Below are 22354 nucleotides of genomic sequence, written 5' to 3'. Positions count from 1 at the left end.
TGTTGGGAGAAGGGTGGGGAATAGAACTCTTGTCAGTTAGTGGCTGGCTTGCCATATAACATGGCTTGTCTGTACATGGTGGGGGGCAGCCTGCAGTAGCTGGTGCATACTACTTACTCCACACTAACTCTTTGTGCGGGTGCTTACTGTATGCCTTTGTGCGCATCTGCCTAATGCACTCTGGAAGTGTACAAAGCTAAAGCACATGAGGTCACTGTTAGTGTGCAGGAGTGTCCACACAAGGAATTAGTGCAGAGTGTCTAATGTGCTTTAAACTCACACCCTAGTTTGGTGCGCACTGACTTCCCTGTGTAGACTAGCCCGTATATCCTGCCTAACTGTTGTCCTGGGAAGTGACTGCAAATTTTCTTATCCTTATAAATGTGTAGCCCTTCTCTAAATCCGATTAAGCTCTTGTACCAATGTGCTCTAGAGACAAGTAATTAGTCTATAAACTTTCTTAGAAGATTCCAAAGTCCTCTGTTTGAGTCTTGCAAGCCAAATTAAAACCTGACTTGGCAAAAGCTCAGGGGGCAGTTGAAGTTTTTACAGTTAAGATCAAGTGGCTGCTTTGGTTAGTGATGCACATGTTGTCAGGGGGTTTATTTTGAGTCCCCATCTGATGGGAGATGTGTATATTGACCTACTATTCTGTGGAAACTAGTTGAGAACGATCAGCTTCCTTCAGTTGACACACTTGAATACAGTTTCCCCATGCTTATAAGCTTTCTTAGTAGAAAAAAAGGCTCTTGTAACCAGAGAAGGCAATTAGGACCACCAGGCATTAAAGACTTAATGTCTCAGCCAGACTTTAACTCTACATAGCTTTCAATGCAAAAAGATCCTGGCTGAGCTAATGGGACTTTCTCATGGGGAAGAAACTGAGCCAAAAGATGGCAAACATGGATGTCTTGATACTACAAACCCCTGTTTTCAGTTCTAGTGTTTACATGGCACTGGAACTTGGGGACTTCTGGGTTAAGTGGTCAAGTCTGCTATGCAGTTGTTGCTTGAGGTCTGACTCTCTTCAGAAGTGTGGAAGCCAAAGAGAGGTACAGGTGCTCCATACCTCTGAAAACGAGGCCTTAACATGCTTTGTGCAAGTCTCTACGTCCCAGGGCTGTAGGGCATCTGTGCTGTCCTGAGATCTTCTAATGGGCATCAGTGGTGTTGACCTTCCACACTGCTACTGATATTCTCAAACTGCACTTTCTTCCCTTTTTTTCCAAGGTGGAAGAAGATCCCAGTGGGTCAGAAACTGGGCCATATGGAGATACTTCAGAGACTATTTTCCCGTACGGGTAAATAACCTTTTCTTGCTCTACTCCTGACTGTACAAAGGGCTCTTCTGTTCCTCTTAGATTTGTCTTGTGGTAACCTCTTGGTGGTTGTGGAGAAAAACAAACTAACAAAAAAAAAAAAAAACCCTCTTTGACATGAGGAAACCAGCTCTTGTTCTGTACACAGGCCTTACTTTATCCTTATCTGAAACTGAAAAACCACGTTAGAAGAATGTGCTATATTTAGGATCCCTCCATGTGATGTGTGTTTCTCTGAAAGTCTGTCATTTGCGTTGCAAACTTGGTGCATCCCTAATCGATTCTGTTTGGAATGTCATTTGTTTCTGAGATGACTCCATTGACTCAAGGCATCAGTTTGCCTTGGAGAAATCTGGTTGTACAAGAGTATCCTATAAACAATGGATTTTCCTGTTCACCCCTCCCCACCAGCTAGAACATGTGAAGTGAATGCTATCCCCTCTGCAGCTTGTACTCTTCATTTCATAGAACACGACCTAAGACCAAGATCTAGTCCATTGCCCATAAGGCTCCCTGGTGGAATAGGGGGTGATCATGTCTAAACTTTAATTTTATTATCAATATGCAAAAAGTCCTTGGAGGGGGGGCAAGAATCATTTTTATTGCACCTGCTTGATTACACGGTAGCCTCAATAAATAGCTGTTCTGTCTCTGGGCTCCTGAGATGCTGTTCAAGTTATTGGTAGCCAGGGTTGAGATTTGCCAGTTTTCATTAAGCTACAGCATAGCACTTTACAACTAAAGAATTCAAGGCTTCCTGTATGCCACTTTGCCGTACAAGACCTTAGAATTAGCAGGAGTCCACTTCACAGCACAGTCAGCAGATGTGTAGGTAGTAGCTGGGGAAAGGTCTTGGAGTTAAAGGTCTCCATCTCTAACAAAATGGACCCGCACCCCCTGGAAATGGCCACTGCTGAAGTGAAGCAGGCTAAGTATTTGTAGCTAATTTGGGAGGGACTCCAGCACTGGGGAAGTGGGTGTGACTTGGATGTGGAATTGCTCTCCTCTTCATCTTCCAAATGCTCTCTGATCCTCTAGCCTGTGCACCTCCCACCCCATGCAACCAGTCTCCCAGCTAATCATTCTGACTCCACTAGACTGGTTGCTTGAGGAGAGGAAGGACTGGTAAGTGCATGAGATGGGAAAACATACATGGAAGTAACCCTGCTGTGCAGCTGGGGATTCTTCAGAGCTAGTTAGAGGGCTTGGAGCTGGGAAGAGGTCTGTTCTCAGCATGCCGGTTGGAGGAAGGGTAGGTCGTTCAAGGTGCTTATTCTAGGAATGCAGTGGTAGCTATTAAAGCCAGTATTTGCTAACAGATACTATACATCAATAATATCGAAGAATGCTGCCCCTATACTTGGACTAGATGACGCCTGTTGGCTTTTTAATGGTGATCCTTGCTGACCTTAGCAATCAGAAGCATAACTACAAAACTGAGCACATCAAACAATAACTTGTCAAAACTGTAACTCCCAGAGTCTTCTAGTAGAAGCTTGAACACCTCCTATGGGATTTCTTAGACCAAGTGACTCCCTGCTGACTTGCCATCTCCCTGCAGCTACCTTGGAGAGTGTGTACTGCTACTTCACTGGTCCTTGGGCCTTGCATGCAGATGGTGAATCTAGATAAGCATTGTTTATCAACCACACAAACAATGGAACGTGAAGTCAGCAACTGATTCAGCACAGAGTCGGAACATCTGTGACTGATAATGTCATGCAGCAGGCATGCATGGGGGAAGAGGATATTAAACAGAGGAAAAGCAATTAGCTCAATACTTCTGGTTGTCCTCCACTGGCTGGGGATTTAGTCTTGGCTGGGTTGTCTTCTCCTCCTGAAGTCTCCACACCAGACACCTGCCTCTTTGACTTGTGCAGAGAGCACAGCTCTTACAAAAATCCAAAGCAGCAAATGGGCAGGACCCCTTCAGACAGGGCTGTCAAATCTGGCTGCAGATCCCTCCCGCTGGATCAGGCTGGTATGATGCCAGCTACTCAGGCTGCAGTACTGCAGCAAGTGTAGTTCTCATCCTGGGCTCTCTTGAGCCCTCTTGTGTATCCAAATGATTCCCCATCTATTGTCTTTGGCACATAGCTCCGTCTCCGTCCTTTGGTTTTCATTCCCTCCATAAGGACACATGCCTGGGCTAGACATGCTACCCAGCCCTGTCAGACTGAACACTCCTGCTGGTGTGATAAGGGTGTAAGGTGGCTACATGCAGTCCTGAGCTTTCCCATTGGGATCCCATGTCAATGGCAATGCAGGGGCCACCACCCCTATAGAGAGCTGGGGACAAAGTCCCGCTTATCTAGCACTGTGCAGCATCACATAGCTAATGACCATGGCTGTCCCATGTAAGGAAACAAACGGGCATTCTGGTGCCTTGGCTGCCAAATGGCCCTGGTACATTTAGAAGCATGCCTGTTACTTGACTGGGTAAGGCCTTCTGTAGCTCTTCCTCCCCACCCCCAGGCAGGGTGGGGGCTATCGAACAGCCAACAACACAACTAGCCCTTTCTCTCCAGAGGTTGGAAGCCATGTGTACCTTTTAAGCAAGAACCATATTCCAGTACTCCTGGCACTCTGTGGCCTTGTCTATGTTAGGAGCCTGGCTATCCTTTACCACTGCTGCTGGTGATAGCAAGTGTCCTTCCCTCCATGTTGCCCAGGCTGGGGATTCCCACTTCCCAAAAGAGCTGTGTTCTGTGCACAGCCCCCAGAAACTTAGTCACATAGACAGACATCCTCTGAGCATGGCTGGAAGACAGGCCTTAAAACAGCAGAGTGAAGCTGAAGCTTCAAGCACTGGTGGGAAAGGTTCCCAAGGTAAGTGCAGACATACCCCTAGCTACTAACTCTGGGGCAGGAGCGTACCGGGGTGTTGTAAACAGCTAATATGTAGTGGGCCTGATTAACTTGAGTGGGTAAGAACACCCCTGTTCTCTCCTGGGTCTACTGCCTAGAAAGTGTCCACTTTCCCATCAGAGCAGATAGGCTGGTGTTGGCAACGGTGACGAGCCAGCATGGGCAGAGTTAAGGTGCGAACTACCATGTCCTAAAAACCTGCTTAGGACAGCCAGGGATTGGTCGGTGTTTAAAACCAGCCAGATGTTCACTTGGGTGTGATCTGAGACCAGTACTCTGCAGAAGTCCATATCCCAAGTTCTAATTAGAACCTGGGTTAATTGGCACAGCCATCAGCTGTTGGAATTCTGCAAACTCTAGCTTTAGGCTGGAAGGCTTTATATAAATGTAAGATATATGTATTAGAGTTGCTGGATGCTGGTTGGGGGATTACTTTGGGTATGGAGGGACTGAGACCAGTTCTTCTAAGTATTGAGCAACTAAACGTGCCATGAATGGCAGGACTCCAATGTGTTATGGTGTTCGCTTTGTCCTACACATGGCTCCTGTGTAATCCATACTCTCTGGTCTGCATATGGGTGATACCAGACCAGCGACTGCCTCCTTCTAAAATGCTTGCAGGAGCTAACTCATCAGCTCTGACTCTCTAATCACATTCTCTGAAATCCGATTAAAATTTGCTCAGTGTTTGTCTAGGTCCCACTGCTGCCACTGAAATACTTCACTGGGCTGCCTGTCACCACGTGGCTGAACAACAGTGACAGCTGAGCTTGCTCTACTAATCCGGACAGTGGACTGCATTTAAAACGCAGGAATGACCATGTGAGATGGCGTTTATACCTGTAGGGAGCGGCGTGCGACCAGGGAGAGAGGCATAAAAAGGTGCCAGCAGCTAGGCTGAGTTCCGACACATAAGGGATGTAGGCTTGGGAAGCATCAGGAGCTAGGACATCATTTGATCCCATGGCTGCTTGGGAGTAGAAGTACAAATAACCTCCTGGAAGGTGCTCAAATCCTACAGGATTAAAAACCTGTCAGCAAGGGCGCTAATGGCTTTAAAACCAGCTACTCGGGCTGGTGACTCCCTAAACTGACCCCTGGCTTGTGAATCGCTTTAGCTAGTTCAGAGGAGGGATGTTGGGGGGCAAATACGCCTTGAGACAGTGCCGTCTGCATTTTTCAGCCCTTGCACAGCCACATGCTGGGTGAAGTGCACAAGGGAGATAGTAGGGGTCCGAGAATCCCTAGTGCTGCCTAATTAAGGTGGAGATGGGAGGGGAAATCACATTGTGATATGCAGAACTTTGCCCCGTATGAATCTTTCCCATGATCCTTGAGCAACAGTGTAATCTTCAACGTCTGCCTCCAGCTGACAATCGGTGTTTAATTCTCCTACTGCATGTCTGCTGCTCTGATCTACACAACCTACCAACGTGTTAGTTTTGTAACAGCGAAAGGTGCGGCAGTACTAAACACTTCTATTTAAAAGCAAACCTGCTTAAAGTTCATAACCATGTAAAGTGTTTGCATCCCCCTGGGGAGGAGGGAGCACTTACTGCCCATCCCACCATCACACTTATCTCTGCCATAAGCAAAGTGCTATGAATGAAGTATTCCTAAGCTGGGTATCTGGCACTAGAAACAAGGTATAAAATGGAGGGTGTGTGATCTGGTGGTTCAGGTACAGGACTGAGGCCAGAGATCTCCGCTTTACACGCAGCTTTGTCATGGCTCTGTGACCTTCACTGTCATTTCAGCTCCATGCTTCTGTTTTTGGCCTCTGCTGTGTTACCCCCCCTCACCCCATTCTTTACATAACCTGTCTCTCTAGGTTGTAAGTTCCTTAGGGCTGGGGTTCCTCCTACTTCCTGCTATGTATGTACAGCGCCTAGCACAATGGTGCCGCTAGCTGCTACTGTAATCCAAATAACTGTTAAATCCAAAAATTTTAAAACACATGAACAGTGCTTGAAGAGCCCACTCAGCTGGGTCTGCAAATGTGCAGGAACACGCTACAGGAGAACCTGGCTAACTCCAAAAAGGGGGGTGGGGAGGGTAAAACCTTTTGTGAATTAGCAAGGAAGCCAGCCAGAGTCATGTTCTAGTTGGGTTTTGGCCATCCCTGTAGCCAAGTTTGCTATGCTGCTGAGTGGAATACTCATGGCTGTGGGCTGTTGCATCTCTTGTGTAGCACTTATGAAGTCTTAGGCATAAGAGACCAAACTCTAGTACCGTAAGTCCCTGAGAAGTGAGGCTTGGTCGCTAGGCTGGCTGTGCTGCAAGATGCACATAGTGGAGGTTGTACTGTATTTTGAAACAGCCAAGGCTTGCGAAGCAGAGGAAGCTAGACATGAATCCTGTGTCCTTTCTCTCTTTCCGTTAAAGATCATGCCGGATACAAAACTGACCTGCTGCCAAAGGTGTAGGGAATATATTTAGTGAGGTTAGCATGTAAGGGAGCAGAATAACATCAGTTAGTGGGGCAGAAATAAGCTTAGGAAGCTGTTGGCTTAGTAAGGCTTATGTCTGCTACGACTTAGTGACTGGCCCTGGAAGTAGGAGTTCTTCAAGCTTAGCAATGTAGGTAAACTGCAGTCCCAGGACAATTTCAGGAGTTCTGCAGCCTGGGGGGTGTCTCAGTCAAGAGAAGGTCTATATGAGGCCTGACCTTTGATAATGTCCGTCTGGACCAGGTGGTGCTGTGACTAATAGTTACCTGTATCTGTTAGTCTAGTGGTTCTAGACAGCAACAGACTCTGCCTCGTTGTATTCTAGAGTCCATTTACCAAGCGTGCTCTGCTAATCCTTGCTTGCTTATCTAGTTGTCATTACAATCTGATGATTGCATAACTTTGTCTTGTGTCATAAAGTAAAGGTCTTCATTTATGGGGAATCTTCCTGAGTGAAATCAGCATTAGTGCACATCAACACTTTGTGTTTTTCTCTCTCTAAACCAGCGGCTCTCAACCTTTCCAGACTACTGTACCCCTTTCAGGAGTATGATTTGTCATGTACCTCAAGTTTCACCTCACTTAAACTACTTGCTTACAAAATCACACACATACAAAAGTGTCATAGCACACTATTACTGAAAAATTGCTTACCATATAATTATAAAAATATCGTGATTTCCCCCTCTTCCCCCCCCCCCCCTCAGGTTTGAAACCCTGATCTACTATATAGGGAAGTATAAACAAAGTCATGGTCTGTATGAAATTTTAGTTTGTACAGACTTTGCTAGTGCTTTCGTGTAGCCTGTTGTAAAAGGAAGCCAATGTCTAGATGAGTTGACGTATCTTCTGGGAGGCCTCTATGTATCCCTGGCTGAGAACCCCTGCAGTGCTTGTGAATGTGAACTAGTGTTTGTGCACGTGAACCCTGTAGTGCTTGGCTTTATAAAGTGCCTGCTTGGTCAGAAGAGATGCACAGTTAAAATGCTGAATATGTACTTTAATGCTGGTTACTTAAAGTTCTGCTGAAGCCATTCGGGAGCGAAGAGTGTAGCTGCAAACAGCCTCTGCTTAATACTATTATTTCAAATAAGCACCTGACAATTAGCTTGCTAGCAGAGTCAAAGGTGGCTGCAGGCAGCCTTGCACCATTCATGCCAAATGAGGCTTGTAAGAGCTTTTCCAGCTTGCTCCCAAATCCCTTTGATCTGGCTGGCCTAGTTGGCATACAGAAGAGTATTTTCCTTCCTTCTAAGCTGGTCCTGCTGCAGCTAAATTGAAGCAGAGGCTCTTGCATCCTGCACTAGACATCGCAGATCTTCTTTAATCCCTAATTTCAATAACATCCAGCCCCTCTGCTGAGATTGAATAGATGGGTGTTTCTGCAAAAATGGTAGCCAGACCTTGGGGCTTAGCACTCCCACCCCAGGTCAGGGGATTGGGCTATGGAGGAAGCAAGACAGGACAAACTCCAGCCTCTGGGGATACAAGGGGTATTCCTGGCACCAGTGAGGCAGGGAGATGCCCAGCTGGTATCGCTTGCTCCAGACACCTTGGACCCAAGTGATGTCAGCAGCCAGCATGCAGCACTGGGAGCTCTGTCGGCTTTTACTCTCTGCTGATCGGCTGTTTGCGCCGGCCTCTGCCTCAGTCCTCACACTGCCTGCATCGTTCTCCCTGCCCCCACCAACCCCTTGCTCTCTTCGCTTGTTCTAACCTCCCTCTTCCTTACCCAACGCCTCCTGCTGGTCCCGCATAAAGAGGAATAAATACGAACAGGAATTAGCCCTGTGCTCAGTCACCCCTGGCTTGTAGCTGTGTTCCTTTCCTTCACTCCAGGGGTGTGTCTCCATGTGGTGCCGGAGGTGTAAATTGCAGCTCAAACAGCTTGAGGGGTAAGACCCACTGTCTGATCTAGTGGGCTTAACAGTAGTGTATGGTGGTGTGAGGAGTGGGAGGGGCTGGCTGGCCCAAGCCTGTAGCTGGCTGACATGCTAGGTGCGTACTAGACGCAGCTGGCCCATCACACCATTGCTGCCGCCACTCAAAGGGTAGACGTACCCTTGGTCTACAAATAAATTTGGACAGTCAATGCTTTGAGGTGAGCCCTAGGTCTGGCTGGTGTTCAAACCCTTGGACCCTAGGCTGTTCAGGCTCTCTACTTGGACTGTGTCCTGTTACTATGACTACTTCCACTTCTGCTTGTGCATGCTCTGTCGCGGTGTCAGACTCAACAGCTCCCCGTGCACCCAGGAATCACGTTCACAGCAGCTTTATTAGCTGTGGGGAGGAAAGTCCAACCTCAGGGCACTGTGCCAAAGGTCGTAGCTTCAGTCTGGGGGTAACCCTTTTTAAATATCTCTCGGTAACCGCTGTACAGCGTGAGGCAAGGGGAAGCAGGGATTTTGTGCTGCTGAACTTTGCATTAGGGCACCTTTCACCTAGTGAGGGCTGTAAAATAAGCAGAGGAGGAAGGTTTCACAGGGAGCAGAGAGTGAGGTGTTGAAGGGGGGCACCAGGGAAGCTTTAGGATCTCCATGCTAAAGTAGTAGTATGTGTACAGGGGAAAACAAAACAATGGGCAGTTATGGACTACTCTCCCTCTTAATCAGCTGGCTTAATCACCTATAGGATTTTGTGGGAAATGCCATGCTCCGACCAGTGGTCCATCTAGTCCACAGTCCTGCCACCAACAGTGGCCAATGGCAGTTTTAAAGGAAGGTGCAAGAAAATCCTCCTGGGTAACTTGTGCCCAGGAAAAGTTTCTTTCTAGCCTCTGCCAGGTACAGGTTTGGCTGAAGCCCTGACACAGGAGCATTTATCATGCTTCCAAAGCTCTTGTTCTTTTAATTATTATAATTCTGGATTTTTCTCTCCCCTCCCCCTCTGCCGGAGTGTTTCTTTCTCTCTCTAGAAGCCTCCTTGCTTTGCTGGAAATGCCACATCACTCTGGGGTACAGCTTTTAAGAGCATGGTCTGCTCAGTGATACAACTCACTAACCCGGCACCTACCCCCTCAGCGGGTACCACAGAAATAACTGGCTGGCCTGCCCCATCCTTCTGGGATGCTGTGCAAAGGAAGGGTAGTGGGCTGTGTTAAATTGAGGAGAGAAGGGGAGGATGTAGTTTTCTGACACTCTCTGACAAGGCTGTCTCATGTGCCAGACGTCCACCAGGCTGGAGGGGTTGTGGGGAACGCCTGTCCATCTGCTGTGCATAAAAGCCACACGTGGCTTGCGCTCGTCTCTGGGCTGCTGTCTGGAGGTGTGACTGCAGAATGCATAGGCCTGCTGGCTTGGACCTACTACTTGGATCGAGCGAGCTTGGGTATCGCTAGCACTGTAGAGGCAGCGGTATGGGCTAGCTCTCCAAGTATGCACCTAGAGTACGGGTGGGACTGCACTCCAGTGGCTAGCCAGTCCCACCACAGCTCTGCTATTTAGTGAGCTAGCCCGATCCAAGCTAACTCAGGCCTGTCCACATATGAGGCAATCCCACCTCGTGACAGCAGTGTAGACATACCCGTGGGGTTTCTGTAGCCCATTCACAGTGCTCGGAGAAAGGGGTGGAGGGTGTGTAACCAAACGCTCCTCATTGCTGCTTCAGCTTCCAGAAGGCTGGCAGGGTTGCAAAAGGGCCTCCTGTCCGGTGGAAGCCCTGACAGATTAGAGTCCAATGGCGAGCAGACACCCCTGTAGAGGGCAGCTTTCAGAGCCCGGAAGGGTGTGAACTCCCTCCTAAAGTGACCTCTCGGGATAAACACAAGCACATGGGATTCAGGGTGACAAAGTACAGCTGCTGGGATGAGCTGGCACTCTTCCCCCTCTGTGTGGTCAATGAGGCATATAGAAGGGGCAGGCTCTGCATATGCATTATTAGAATGCAGAAAGGTAACCCGGACCTTGCAGCATCTTTAATTAGGTCTGAGCTGTAACCCAGAGCAGCCTTACTCCTGAGAGAGGTATGGCCCAATCCCTTCACAGCTGAGGAAACTGAGATCAAATAACTTGCCCCAAGACGTACAGAAAATTAGTTGCAGAGCTGGCAATGGAATAGGAGTCCTGCTTCCCTGTGCTCCTCTATCTAGACTACTCCAGCAGTGGGAAAGCTGTGCTTAGGTGTTTGTACTGCTAGTCTGACAGCAAAGGGACAATCGGCTTCACCTACATCAGTGTGTTAAAGCTCCTTCACCCTTTTAACTGCAAAGTGTCTAAGGCTCTAAAGCTATTAATAAATCTACTACATGTAACTTATAGACCCTGAGGCTGGTTAAACCAAACTGCAGGTGTACTGTGGCCACCTTCCTTGCCCAGGCCTACTAGTCACTACTTGCTACCTGTCTCCCCCAGTACTAGGGCAGGAGAAATTGGGTACTGCTATTTTATCCATAACTGAATGTTCAGTCTCTCTCCACCCATTCCCCTCCATTTAGTTATCCCTGCTACTCCTGAAAAGCAGTTTCCATTTCTTGGTCTGGCCCCATGACTTTCTTGCATCCCAAAGCCGTAAAGATGTGGAATGTCCTTCCTGCTATATCCGGGTACTGGAACAAAGCAAGGTGGCAGAACATGCACTACAGTGCCAATTAATGATGCACAGCAGTTTGTTCAGTAGTGGGATGTAATCCATCTTTTTGCATTTAACTCCTTTCTCTGCTGATGAGACATGAAACAGAGTTTAGCTTTAAAACCACATGGTGCCTGATTCTCAAAAATTGTGAGTGCTATAATATAGGCAGCTCTTGAGGGCAGGGGTTGTCTTCTAGGTTTGTACAGCGCCAGACACAATGGGATCCTGGTCTGTGATTGAGGATCTTGAGTATTACTGCAGTACAAACCAGAAATAATTGAACTATTCAGAAAGCTCATCTAGAGATTGTCGTTCTGGGGGCTCAATCAAACCTTTGGGGTTTCTTCTTCCAGAGAAGGAAAACAGAGTTGCTTTGGGTCCTCTTGCCGGCTTTTCTTTTCATGAGATTAAAAAGGGGAGAAACCCTGAAAAAAAAACCTGCCCTAATTTATAAAGCAATAAGTTTGAATCTTGGCATGGGGTTGGCACTTAGCAAAACAGGGTCCCCTCCTGCTCAAGAACTGTGGCTGCTACCATCATGTAATACATCTGAGCATCCTTCTAATACTCCTGGGGTATTAGTCCCACAGAATTTATAACTTGGTAACTGTTGCAAAGAGTAAGTCCCTGGGGAAGATGATGAATGATACTTCAGCAGGTTAAATGTATGGATCATCGTGTGCTTTTTTCAGAACAAATATGTTACTGTGTGGTAGATTTGGTTTTGAGAGTACGGCCCTCTGTTTGATTCAAACTCCTGGACACTTGATCAATTGCTTAGGTACTTTTTGGTGATCTGGAATCTTGGCAATTCAGGACAACATGACTTGACTTCTATTGCCTAGAAATCTCTTTGCGTAAAATGTGTTGGGATGGTGCAAACCTACGTTCACCAGATATTTGGAAAGTTTCTGTATTCTTTCAAATACAGCCTATTGCATGTGCATACAAACGCCAGGGCATTAGATCGATCACCACACATTAGGCCCACAGAGATGCATTTCGTTGCTTTGTCGTTTAGTCGAGCCATGTTGTCCTATCACCAATAAATTTCTTGGCGTAAATCAGCTATGATGGTGCAACATTATCAGTTTTTTGGAAAGTTTCTCTGCTCTTTCAAATACCACTTATTATATATGCATACCAAGGGTCATATTCTGCCTTTGGACATGAGAGATTTGTAAGCTCTTTGGAGCAGGGACTGTCTTTTTGTTGTTTGTCCAGCAGCTAGCACAATGGTATCCTGGCTCGTGACTGGGGCTCCTGGGTACTACCACAGTACCCAAATATGAGTGCAGCTCCCACTGAAGTTAACGCATTAAACTGACTTTAATGCAAGATGCATGTAGATCTGAGGCCAAAATTTAGACTGTGGTGTGTTGTACTATATACTACAACAGAGCAGTTAAAGTTTCTGCCTCTTTGGAACCTGGCAGAATCTGTAAGTCTTATTCTGAATGCACCATCTGAAACAAAGCCAGTCTCTCCGCTCCTGCATCCACCAAGGAATTCTAGTCCGTGATCCCTGTTCTGCCTTGTGAAAGACCAGTTGATAACTTGTATAAAGTATCCAGGCTTTAATGGCAGAGAAGGTCACTCACAGATGCAAAGCCATCCTATGCTATGATTTACAGGGTCACTGAACTACGCGACAATTACATGATTTCCTTTCCCAGTCAGATGGCTTTTCATGGGGGTGTTTTTGTGTGCTAAATGGTAGCAGGTTAATTAAGTGAAACCAATTTGCACCTAGCACGGCTTCAGGCAGGTCGTGGATTTTTCTCTGCACTTTGTTTGCTATGTGTGGCTAGGGTTACCATATTTCAACAATCAAAAAAGAGGACATGGGGTGCCGCCCTAGCCCCGCCCTTCCCACTTCCTGCCCCCCTCAGAATCCCCCTACCTGTCCCCTGACTGCCCTCTCCTGAGACCCCCCCACCCTAACTGCCCCCAGGACCCTGCCCCCATCTAAGTTTCCCTGCTCCCTGTCCCCTGACTGCCCCAACCACTCTCTAATCCCCCGTTCCCTGTCCCTTGCCTGTCCCCCCTACCAGGCGGAGGGAGAGTTGCGAGCTCCACGTGCAGCCAAACACTGGCGCTGCTCTGCGGGGGAGCAGGGGAGGGGGAGGGACTCTGGCTGCTAGAGGCCCCAGTGGCTGCGAGCGGCTTTCAATCAGGCCCAGCCGTCCAATCAGCTGTGCCGCACTCTGCATGGGGGGGGAAGGGGGAAATCCCAGACATTTCTACTTTATTAGTGAAAAAGCCGGACATGTCCGGGGAAACCCGGATGGATGGTAACCCTATGTGTGGCTGAGAACTAAGATGCGCGGATGAAATTTGAATTTGTCCAGGAGGGATTGATTCTGTACCAGTCTGTCTTCTCCCTATTTTCAAATGGCCAGAAAACTCGCACAACCTTGAATCAAAAAGGCTTGTCACTTGGATTCCTGTACAGGTCCTCCAGGAACTGAACAGTACCAGCCACTGGTTATGAAGGCCTTGTGCACCCACTTTTGGCATTTTAGAGTTGGGGAAAGATCTCACTAACCTGGGAAGAAAAATGTTACAGAAACTATCTGCTGCCAATCAAGCGCAAACTATGTTGAGGCTGCTTATTTCGGGAGGTGACTAAATGTAAACTGCTCTAGAAGTGGAAAGCAGCAGATGGGGGTTTCAGGGAGTCAGAGCTTGCATTTGGGTACTCAGCAAATTTAATTTTGCTAGCAGCTACAGGTAACAAATACAGGAAATGGTTTTTCCCTAGTTCCTATGCAGTAGTTCAGTCTAAAGGGCTTTGTGGCACCAAGTACAGCCTCTGCTTCCAGGACTGCAAAGAATAGGATTTCAGGACATGAGGGATGGCAGGAGTAGAGTGACCAGGTGTCCTGATTTTATAGGAACAGTCCCGATTTTGGGGGGCTTTTTCTTATATAGACACCTATTACTCCCCACCCCCTGTCCTGATTTTTTACACTTGCTATCTTGTCACCCTAGGCAGGAGGGGCATTGAAGGGAAATGGGTTTTTGCTGAAACCCAATCACTCCCCTAAACGTGGCAAAGTGAGCGTGTAGTCCCATGATAGGGGATACATATTCATACAATATTTGCCTCTTAACTGTAGGGTGCCAAAAGGATTTTCTTGTTGAATCTCTCATTCATTTCCACCATCCCAAGTGAATTCAAGATGGCATGTCCTGTATTTCCTTGGTGGATGGTGATGGGGGGGTAAATTTCTGGGCTGGGATCAGAAGATCAGCATTGGTGAATTGGGCACTGACGCTTTGCGGATTTCAAAATTTAGTGTCAAACTTATTTTTCAAAGCCAGCTTTTCTCTTGGCCTTATGTTGTATCGTGCAAGAGAATTTCTGCGTGCAATTTCGCTGGTGTTTTAAAACAATTGTGTTAACTTTATGTTCCTTTCTCTTTCTCAGCTGGTTAAAACCCACAATCTGCTGACCAACAGGAATTACATTTTTGGCTACCACCCGCATGGAATCATGGGCTTGGGTGCGTTCTGCAACTTCAGCACAGAAGCCACTGGTGTTGGCCAGAAGTTTCCTGGTATCAGACCGTACCTTGCTACGTTAGCTGGGAACTTTAGAATGCCTATTTTGAGGGACTACTTAATGTCTGGTGGTAAGAACGAAAGATCCCACTCCTTCCTCTCTCCCTCTTTCCACCTAGCCACTCTCCAGATTCTCTGTCTTTCTCTCCCTCCTCCTCCCCCCCACCCCCCTGGTCTCTATTGCAGCATCCAAAGCTTGAAGCTGAAATCAGTTTATTTGCAGAATCTTTTTCCTCCGATTGTTCTCGTCTCGCCTGCTGGAGCAGCTGAGACTGGTTTATATTAGTAGAAAGACAAAGGCACGCTGAAGCCCATATCTTGCCATGGGGCAAGAAACACTGCAGGTGGGCAATCTAGCAGTGGCACCAGTGGATGTGGGCTAAAGGATACAATAAGCTTCTTCCATCTCCTAAGATCTATTGAGCATTTGGAGGTGGTGAGAAAAAAAACAGGCCAAATTTATGTCTAGCAAACCTAAGTGTTCTCTTTGGTGCTTGATTATTTTAGTACTGTGGTTAACTTTTGCTTCTTAATCCTATTACATTTACCGTAATTACCACAAAGGCTATAGAAAACTGGCAGTTTGCCTTTAAGGGGGAAACTTGGACTATTCACTCCGATGGCCAGGAAAGGAATGTTAGGGTAGGTCTATGCTACAAAAGAGACGTTGGTGCCGCTGCGCTTCTGTAGCGCTTTGATGAAGAGCGCTCTCCCATCGGCTTAGTAGTCGCTCCACCTCTGCGAGAGGCTGTAGCTACGTTGGCTGGAGAAACTCACCTGCCAACATAGCGCTGTCTCGGGAGGGGGCTACAGTCAGTATAATTATGTTGCTCAGAGGTGTGAAAACCACACCTTTGAGCAACGTACTTCTACTGAAATAAGTGTAGTGTAGACTTGGTCTTAGGAAGGAGACTTAGACATGCTCTGTGTGACAGTAGCCTGTGGTGAGGTTACACTTGAACATTTAGTTTGTGGCAAGCTGGAGGTCTGAATCTAGCCTACCATGGACTGTCCACATGCAATGTGGTGATGTGCTTTTTATCTTGTCTTTTTTTCCAAAGGGCTAGCTCCAAGCACTGCAACGAAGTGTGTGTATGTGTCCGCCCACACACACATACACACCAGTAGAGTGCACACAAACAGACCATGGCAGGCACTGTGGGGTAGTCACACCGTGGCTTGCTACCAAGGAGGGATGGTCTCTTGCTAACCTGCATGTCCTATGGGCTAGTTAGCTACCTACCACAGATAGACTAGGTAATGGTATTATTTCAGCTTGTAGCTGTTCCATAAAGTCCTTTTGAAGGGAAAAGCAAGCTCTCTCCCCGTTTAGATGGGGCTGGGGGTATTAAGCAGTGAAATTGATCTTCCTATGTTGCACTAATGCATCTCATTCATTCCAATCTTTAAATCAGGTATGTTGTAGGTTCTAGTGAGAAAGCTGTCACTGATTTCAGGAAAATAGAAGTCCTTTGACTGTGTACTGTGTTTTAGTGTATCTGAAACTTGATTTAGGAACAGGGACACTTTTTCTAGACTGAGAATAACCTTACCATAAAATCCCTGTATTTCAGGAATCGGAGAAGATACTGCATATATTTGGCATTGTCAATTAAGTGATTTTTAATAAAGCTGGAAAATAAATCCCCCTTTTCTACTTCTGATTGGAATTTTAAGCTCCTTGGAGCCAAGCCTGGCACTAATTCCGTAAAGCATTATGCCCCCCTGTAGGGCTGTATAATGGATGGTATTCACCTACTCTCCTGCAGACTGTATCCTCATCTTTGCCAGTACTGGGTTCTTGAGAGAATTATGCTGCAGTAATGAAGGCCACCAGAATACCTTTTCACCATACATACTTTCTAGTTTGAGAGCAGAACAGAAAGTGTCTAGCTTGCTTTAACTTCTAGCACTCTCCATTTTGAAGTGCAGTGTTAGAAAAATGCGCTAGTTCTTTGGCTAATCAACACTGGAAAAAAGAGATCCCAGTGTGAAGGTGCACTGTGCATTTCTTGCTTTCCACCCCAGAATGCAACACGAAAGCATCTTTCCAGGGACATGAGATTTCTCCCCACTGTTTCCTGTCTCTCTTCATGGTTCACACTCTATCCCCCAGCAAAAACCATTACACAGCCATTAAAATATTTAGAAAATCCTGCTAAATTGACTGAGCACTCAAATTTTCTCCCTTTAAGTGTAAAACTACTCTGAGTGCTACAAAATTTGGGGGCAGGATTTCTCCCTTAAATTAGACAGCCCTATGGCTCTTGGACAAATGGGCATGCATCTGAGTGCAGAAGTGAGCTCTTATGTGCTAGCCGTTCCGGCACTACACCAGTGACCAATACTGCCAACTGAAAGGGTAAAGTTCAGTGCCCATGTGCCAGAGCAATGATGTCCTGTAATAGCAAAAGGCTGGTGGGATTAGGGGCCTTGTACTGATGTAAGACTAGTGCCGCATCTATCGGTTTTAGGCCCGGCTTTTTAAAGGTATTTGGGCATTGCTGTGCTCTGTGCTGCAGTACCTAACTGATTTAGGAGTGAAAATATTTTCAAAAGGGAGTTAGGCACTTAAGATGCTAAATACCATCCAGTATCAATGGAACTTTGGGGGGGAGCGATAGCTCAGTGGTTTGAGCGTTGGCCTGCTAAACCCAGGGTTGTGAGTTCAGTCCTTGAGGGGGCCACTTAGGGATCTGGGGCAAAATCAGTACTTGGTTCTGCTAGTGAAGGCAGGGGGCTGGACTCAATGGCCCTTCCAGTTCTTTGAGATAGGTATAATCTATATATATTTTTAATTGAGATGTTTAAGTGCTTAAATCCCTTTTGACAATGAGATTTAGGTTTCTAAATCACTTAGGTGTTGCAGTGCTGAGCTCCGCATACCCATGTGGCTTTAAAAATCTTTGGAGTTCATTTTGGTCCATGGGGATTTCCTTTCTAAGTTAGGAGGATGGTTGGCCTATTTAGGACCATCCAGCTGGTCTATAACAGCTGGAATTGAATAAGTGCCATATCTCACCCTGGAGGATGGGGGGAGATGCTCTTTAAAAGTTGGGGATTATGCAGCGCTTTGTTTTCAAAACCAAATGTGTCCCTCCTTGCCCACTCATCTTCTGCACTGCAAACGGCAAGTCTTCAGTAATTCCTAGCCAGATTTCTCTCTCCTGGAATGCTCAGGTATCTGTCCTGTGAACCGCGACAGCATAGATTACATCCTGTCCAAGAACGGCAGTGGAAATGCAATTGTCATTGTGGTGGGAGGAGCTGCAGAGTCCCTGAACTGCACGCCAGGGAAGAACTCGGTGACTCTGAAAAATCGGAAGGGATTTGTGAAGCTGGCTCTACGACACGGGTAAAGGAGAAATCCGCTCTAATCCATAACACTTCAATTTCCAGCACACCTATGGGAGTAGATTTATAACAGCCCCCTCATTACACTCCCCCTCAGCACCCGCAACCCCGGTCCCAGCGGCTCCGGCTCGGCCCCCGGGGCGAGCGGCCCCCGGCCTGGATCCAAGTCCCATGACCCCTCCCTATTTTCCCCAGACATGCCTGGCTTTTTGGAATTTCCTCCCAGACTGGGATTTGAGGACCAAAAAGCCGGACATGTCCGGGAAAAATCCAGACGTATGGTAACCCTATCAGTAAGACTCTGCTGTTCCAAAGCCTGTATTGTCCTTTACTTTGTTCCGCTTCCACGGTATTGTTCTGCCCACCCCTGAAATAGGAACCAGATTAACTTTTTGTGTGTGCGCACCTATATGAAACTGGCAGTTCAGGTGCTTGCTTCAGCCCCGCCCATGCAGCTCTGGTTGTGTAAGTCATTGGTGGATAGCTCACCTTTTTTCTGATTTGGGGGTTGTATTATGGGAACGCCGAGTGGCCCTGGCTAAGATCATTGTGCTAGGCATGCCATGCTCTGTACATATACATGGGCAGTCCCAGCCCCATAGCTCTTGCAATTTGAAGAGACAAGTCAAAGCGTGGGAGAAGAATGGGGGAAATCCTTCCTTATGGAGGAGAAACAGATTAAACGATTGGCCCAAGGAATCCAACCTGGATCTCCTGAGTCTCTCTGGTGCCTTAATCACAATCCCATCCTCCCTCTCTAGTTTAGACTCTGTCTTCTGATGATTTGTACAACTGACCGGGGCACCCACTGGAGCATATTGCATCTTGGAAACCATAGTAACTCCTAGCAATAGCGAAGTATTTAGCATAGTAACTCCTAACAACATCCTTGTTTTGGATGTTGCAGGCAAAGTTGCAGTGAATACAGCATGCAGAAAATCAGCTGGAGCCTCCCCTGTTGCTCTTCTTTGCTCAAGCATGTGTCTGCTGGCTTTGAGCCTAGAAGCTGATTTCCAGCCTCTGGAAGGTTTTGATTCGCGTCTTGTTTCTTTCTTTGTAGAGCAGATTTGGTCCCGGTGTATTCGTTTGGCGAGAACGAGGTTTACAAGCAGGTGATCTTCGAGGAGGGCTCCTGGGGAAGATGGGTCCAGAAGAAGTTTCAGAAACACATCGGTTTTGCTCCGTGCATATTCCATGGCCGTGGCCTTTTCTCTTCCAACACCTGGGGATTGCTACCTTATTCCAAGCCCATCACCACTGTTGGTAGGCACTGGATTTGAACATGTACATGACATTCTGCACCGCCCTGTTCTCTTGGGCTGGAGAAGAGGCTGGTTTAGACTGTGCTGAGGTTAGGATAACTAGACTCCCTGGATCTAAAGGCTCAGATTCAAGCAGGATGAACTTAGCCTTTTATCCTTCCTTGCAGTCACCATGTTGGTTTAGCAGAAGTTGTTACACTGGGTTGCTCTCTGGAATCCAGATCTGTGTCTGGATCCCACTCCAGCCTGAGTGTTCTGACACTGAGCCCCCTCTTTGTTCTCGCCTCCCAAAGCACCAAGCTTTTCAGAAGGGAGAAACAGCCCAGTTCTATGCAGGGTTTCTCTTACTGCAGCAGGTATGTCAGGTCTCTAATTCATCCATGTTAAACGTTACAGCAGTTACTTGGACCTTACCAGAAACTGAGACTCTTGAAGTCGTCTTAAAGGATCCACAGTGAATGAAAAATCCATCCTACAGCAATTGCCTAAGCTGTGCAGACAGTCCAAAGTTATCATTGTTTCCTTACTCTATCCCCCTTCTCTCCACGTGGATCCTATGTGAATATCTTATTTACAGTATTGTAGAGCGGCATCTCCCTTTGTGACCCCGATAAGAACAGCACATGAACCAATAGCCAACTCAGCAGAGTGCAGAAGATCAATATATTTGGCATGGATCACCCAGGAACAGTTCAGTGAGCTAGAATTTACCTTTCAGCCCAGGGTAATGCATAAGCTGCACTACCCCAGGCATTGCACCAGGAGGCATTGTATTCCTGAGAAATCCTGCTAAGATACATTTCCTCCTCCTTACTCTTGAAGGGGTAGTAAGTTACTGCTGGTCTGTAACAGCAGAAGTTGCTACACCCTCTGGTGCATTGGCAGCAAAATTTGCACTGGTGTAACTTTGATTCTGTTACAACCACTGTAATTGGCTACTAAAGACATGCTCTGCACCACTGGAAACCAGGGATTGTGCCGGTGTGACTTGCACTCTGACGCAGTGGGAAACTTTCCAATAATTGCAATGGGCTTTGGAGAACCCCCTTAGTATGTTAAATTGTTCTGGTGCAAGCCCTGTCTTACACCATTGCAGGGCATCTACATCTGGGACTGCATAAGTGTAGCTAGACCATTGCAAAACTCCAGCCTAGATAGGAGTCTAGACAATGCAGAAACCTCAGACCCTCTGTTGGGAGAGAAACTGTCTAATCTGGAGTTTGTTTTTCATTTCAGTTGGGGAGCCTATCACCATTCCTAAAGTTGACCATCCGAGCCAGAGGGAGATAGACTTTTATCACTGCATGTATGTGAGCTCTCTGATTAGACTCTTTGACAAGTACAAGACTAAGTTTGGCCTGCCAGAGACGGAGGTATTGGACATCAACTGAGAGAACTACGTTTGACCTGGTGGTGACCTGCTCGAAATCGGAGATGGAGATGGTGTCTCCAAAAGTCCACATTGTTTTTTGTTCTATAAAGCTGAAAGCATGTGTGGATGGGTGTCTGTTTTTAAAGGAAAAAAAGTTGTTAAACTATTCAAATGTTAGACCTTTTTAAAAATAAAAAAAATCTTGCTTCAGATACATCCCATTACAAATTGCTATCACTATCAAGAAGAACACTACAATTCCCCACAGCTGTGGGAATGAGGACGGGAAAATGTGATTCCCATTGTAATCTGCTATATAATATTTCTGATTGCCAATGATGGACTTTAAATATTCCCACTGCTACAGATTCTTACCAGCAGTGGCACAGATTCTGCTGGGAGATTTGGGCCCATTCATTTTGCAACCCAAAGAAAGCACTTATTTGATTTGATAGTGACCCCGGTATTGTAGGTACATAGCACAAGGGCGTTTCTGGTTGGGAAAAGCCCCTTCTGAAAGCACAAACAATGCAATTTGATGGTTTGGCCCTGTTTTATAGCTTCTGGTGTGCATAGGGTTGGAAACCAAAAGAACTTGTAACTCTAATGTACCATGTTATTTCCATGCAGTATATAGTATATTTAGCTCCCTCTTTTTAATTTTTGAATGTCTTTATAAGCAGGTCTGACTTTAGATGGTACTTGAATGTGTGTTGTATGAGAATGTTGGAAGCGCTCAGTATTAGCCAGCAATACTTTAAACAAACTCTAGAAGTATTGGGAGGTGCAATTTTATGTGAATGTAATAATGGCCCTGATCCTGCAAACACTCCAGGGATGTGCAGCAGGGTGAATCCGACGGGGCTGTTCATGTGCATGAAGTAATGCATGTGTTTGCAAGATCAGGGTCCAAATGTAAAGTTGGGAATGAATTCTGCTGTTCAAAGATGTTTATAAAAAAATTATAATATATTCCATGCTGTGAATGTAAGGAAGTAGTCTTTCTGCACAGGATATACATTTATTGACTGTTTTTAAATGTTTGTTTATAAAATGTTTACATGGATGTTGACAATGATGCTTGTAGTGAGATGTTGTATTCAGAGAGTGTGTGTGTGTGTGTGTGTGTGTGTGATTTAAAACATTGCACTACTGCATGTGTAACCTGCCTTCTTCAACAGTTAATTGTTGAGTGTATTGAAGCTCTGAAACGTGCCTTTGTATTATGCAAGAGGACAGTCCTGGAATCTTGCATCACAACTAAATGTTCCTCCTTTCCTATTTGATGGAATATTGTACCACATCCAAACTTTTTGTACAAATTTATAGAAATAAATTTGAGCAAAAATAGTTCATACCCGCTTCTCCTGCGCCATGGCTCTCTTCTGCATCATACAGATGTGTAACCGGGTTCCTTAAATGTTATCTGTGGCTATTTGGTTTATTTTATTTAGACTGTGTTGCAAGTGCTCCGCCAACATACTCTGGGTGCATGTGCATAGGGCAATGACATCCTACAGATTAACAAATAGTAAATCTTTAACTCTTCCCCTCTCAACCTCTCAGAAATTAAACACTTACTTTCCAGAGATC

General features: G+C 46.4%; 1 protein-coding gene across 3 annotated transcripts in view; it reads left to right on the top strand.

Moving 5' to 3' along the window:
- Window positions 1-22116, top strand: part of DGAT2 (diacylglycerol O-acyltransferase 2) — a 35934-nt gene extending 13818 nt beyond the window's left edge. For 2 of the 3 annotated variants that reach the window (XM_054015838.1, XM_054015839.1), the window contains 5 exons: window positions 1231-1301; window positions 14640-14844; window positions 17954-18128; window positions 19188-19390; window positions 20626-22116. In XM_054015838.1, coding sequence (XP_053871813.1) covers window positions 1231-1301; window positions 14640-14844; window positions 17954-18128; window positions 19188-19390; window positions 20626-20780 — 809 coding nt within the window. In that variant the 3' untranslated portion in view covers window positions 20781-22116. The remainder of the gene's footprint in view (window positions 1-1230; window positions 1302-14639; window positions 14845-17953; window positions 18129-19187; window positions 19391-20625) is intronic. The other variant, XM_054015840.1, reaches the window with a different exon arrangement.
- Window positions 22117-22354: the final 238 nt, after the last annotated feature.

This window comes from Malaclemys terrapin, chromosome 1 (assembly GCF_027887155.1).
Source record: "Malaclemys terrapin pileata isolate rMalTer1 chromosome 1, rMalTer1.hap1, whole genome shotgun sequence".
NCBI lineage: Eukaryota > Metazoa > Chordata > Testudines > Emydidae > Malaclemys > Malaclemys terrapin.
This window is presented reverse-complemented; position numbering and strand designations above follow the sequence as displayed.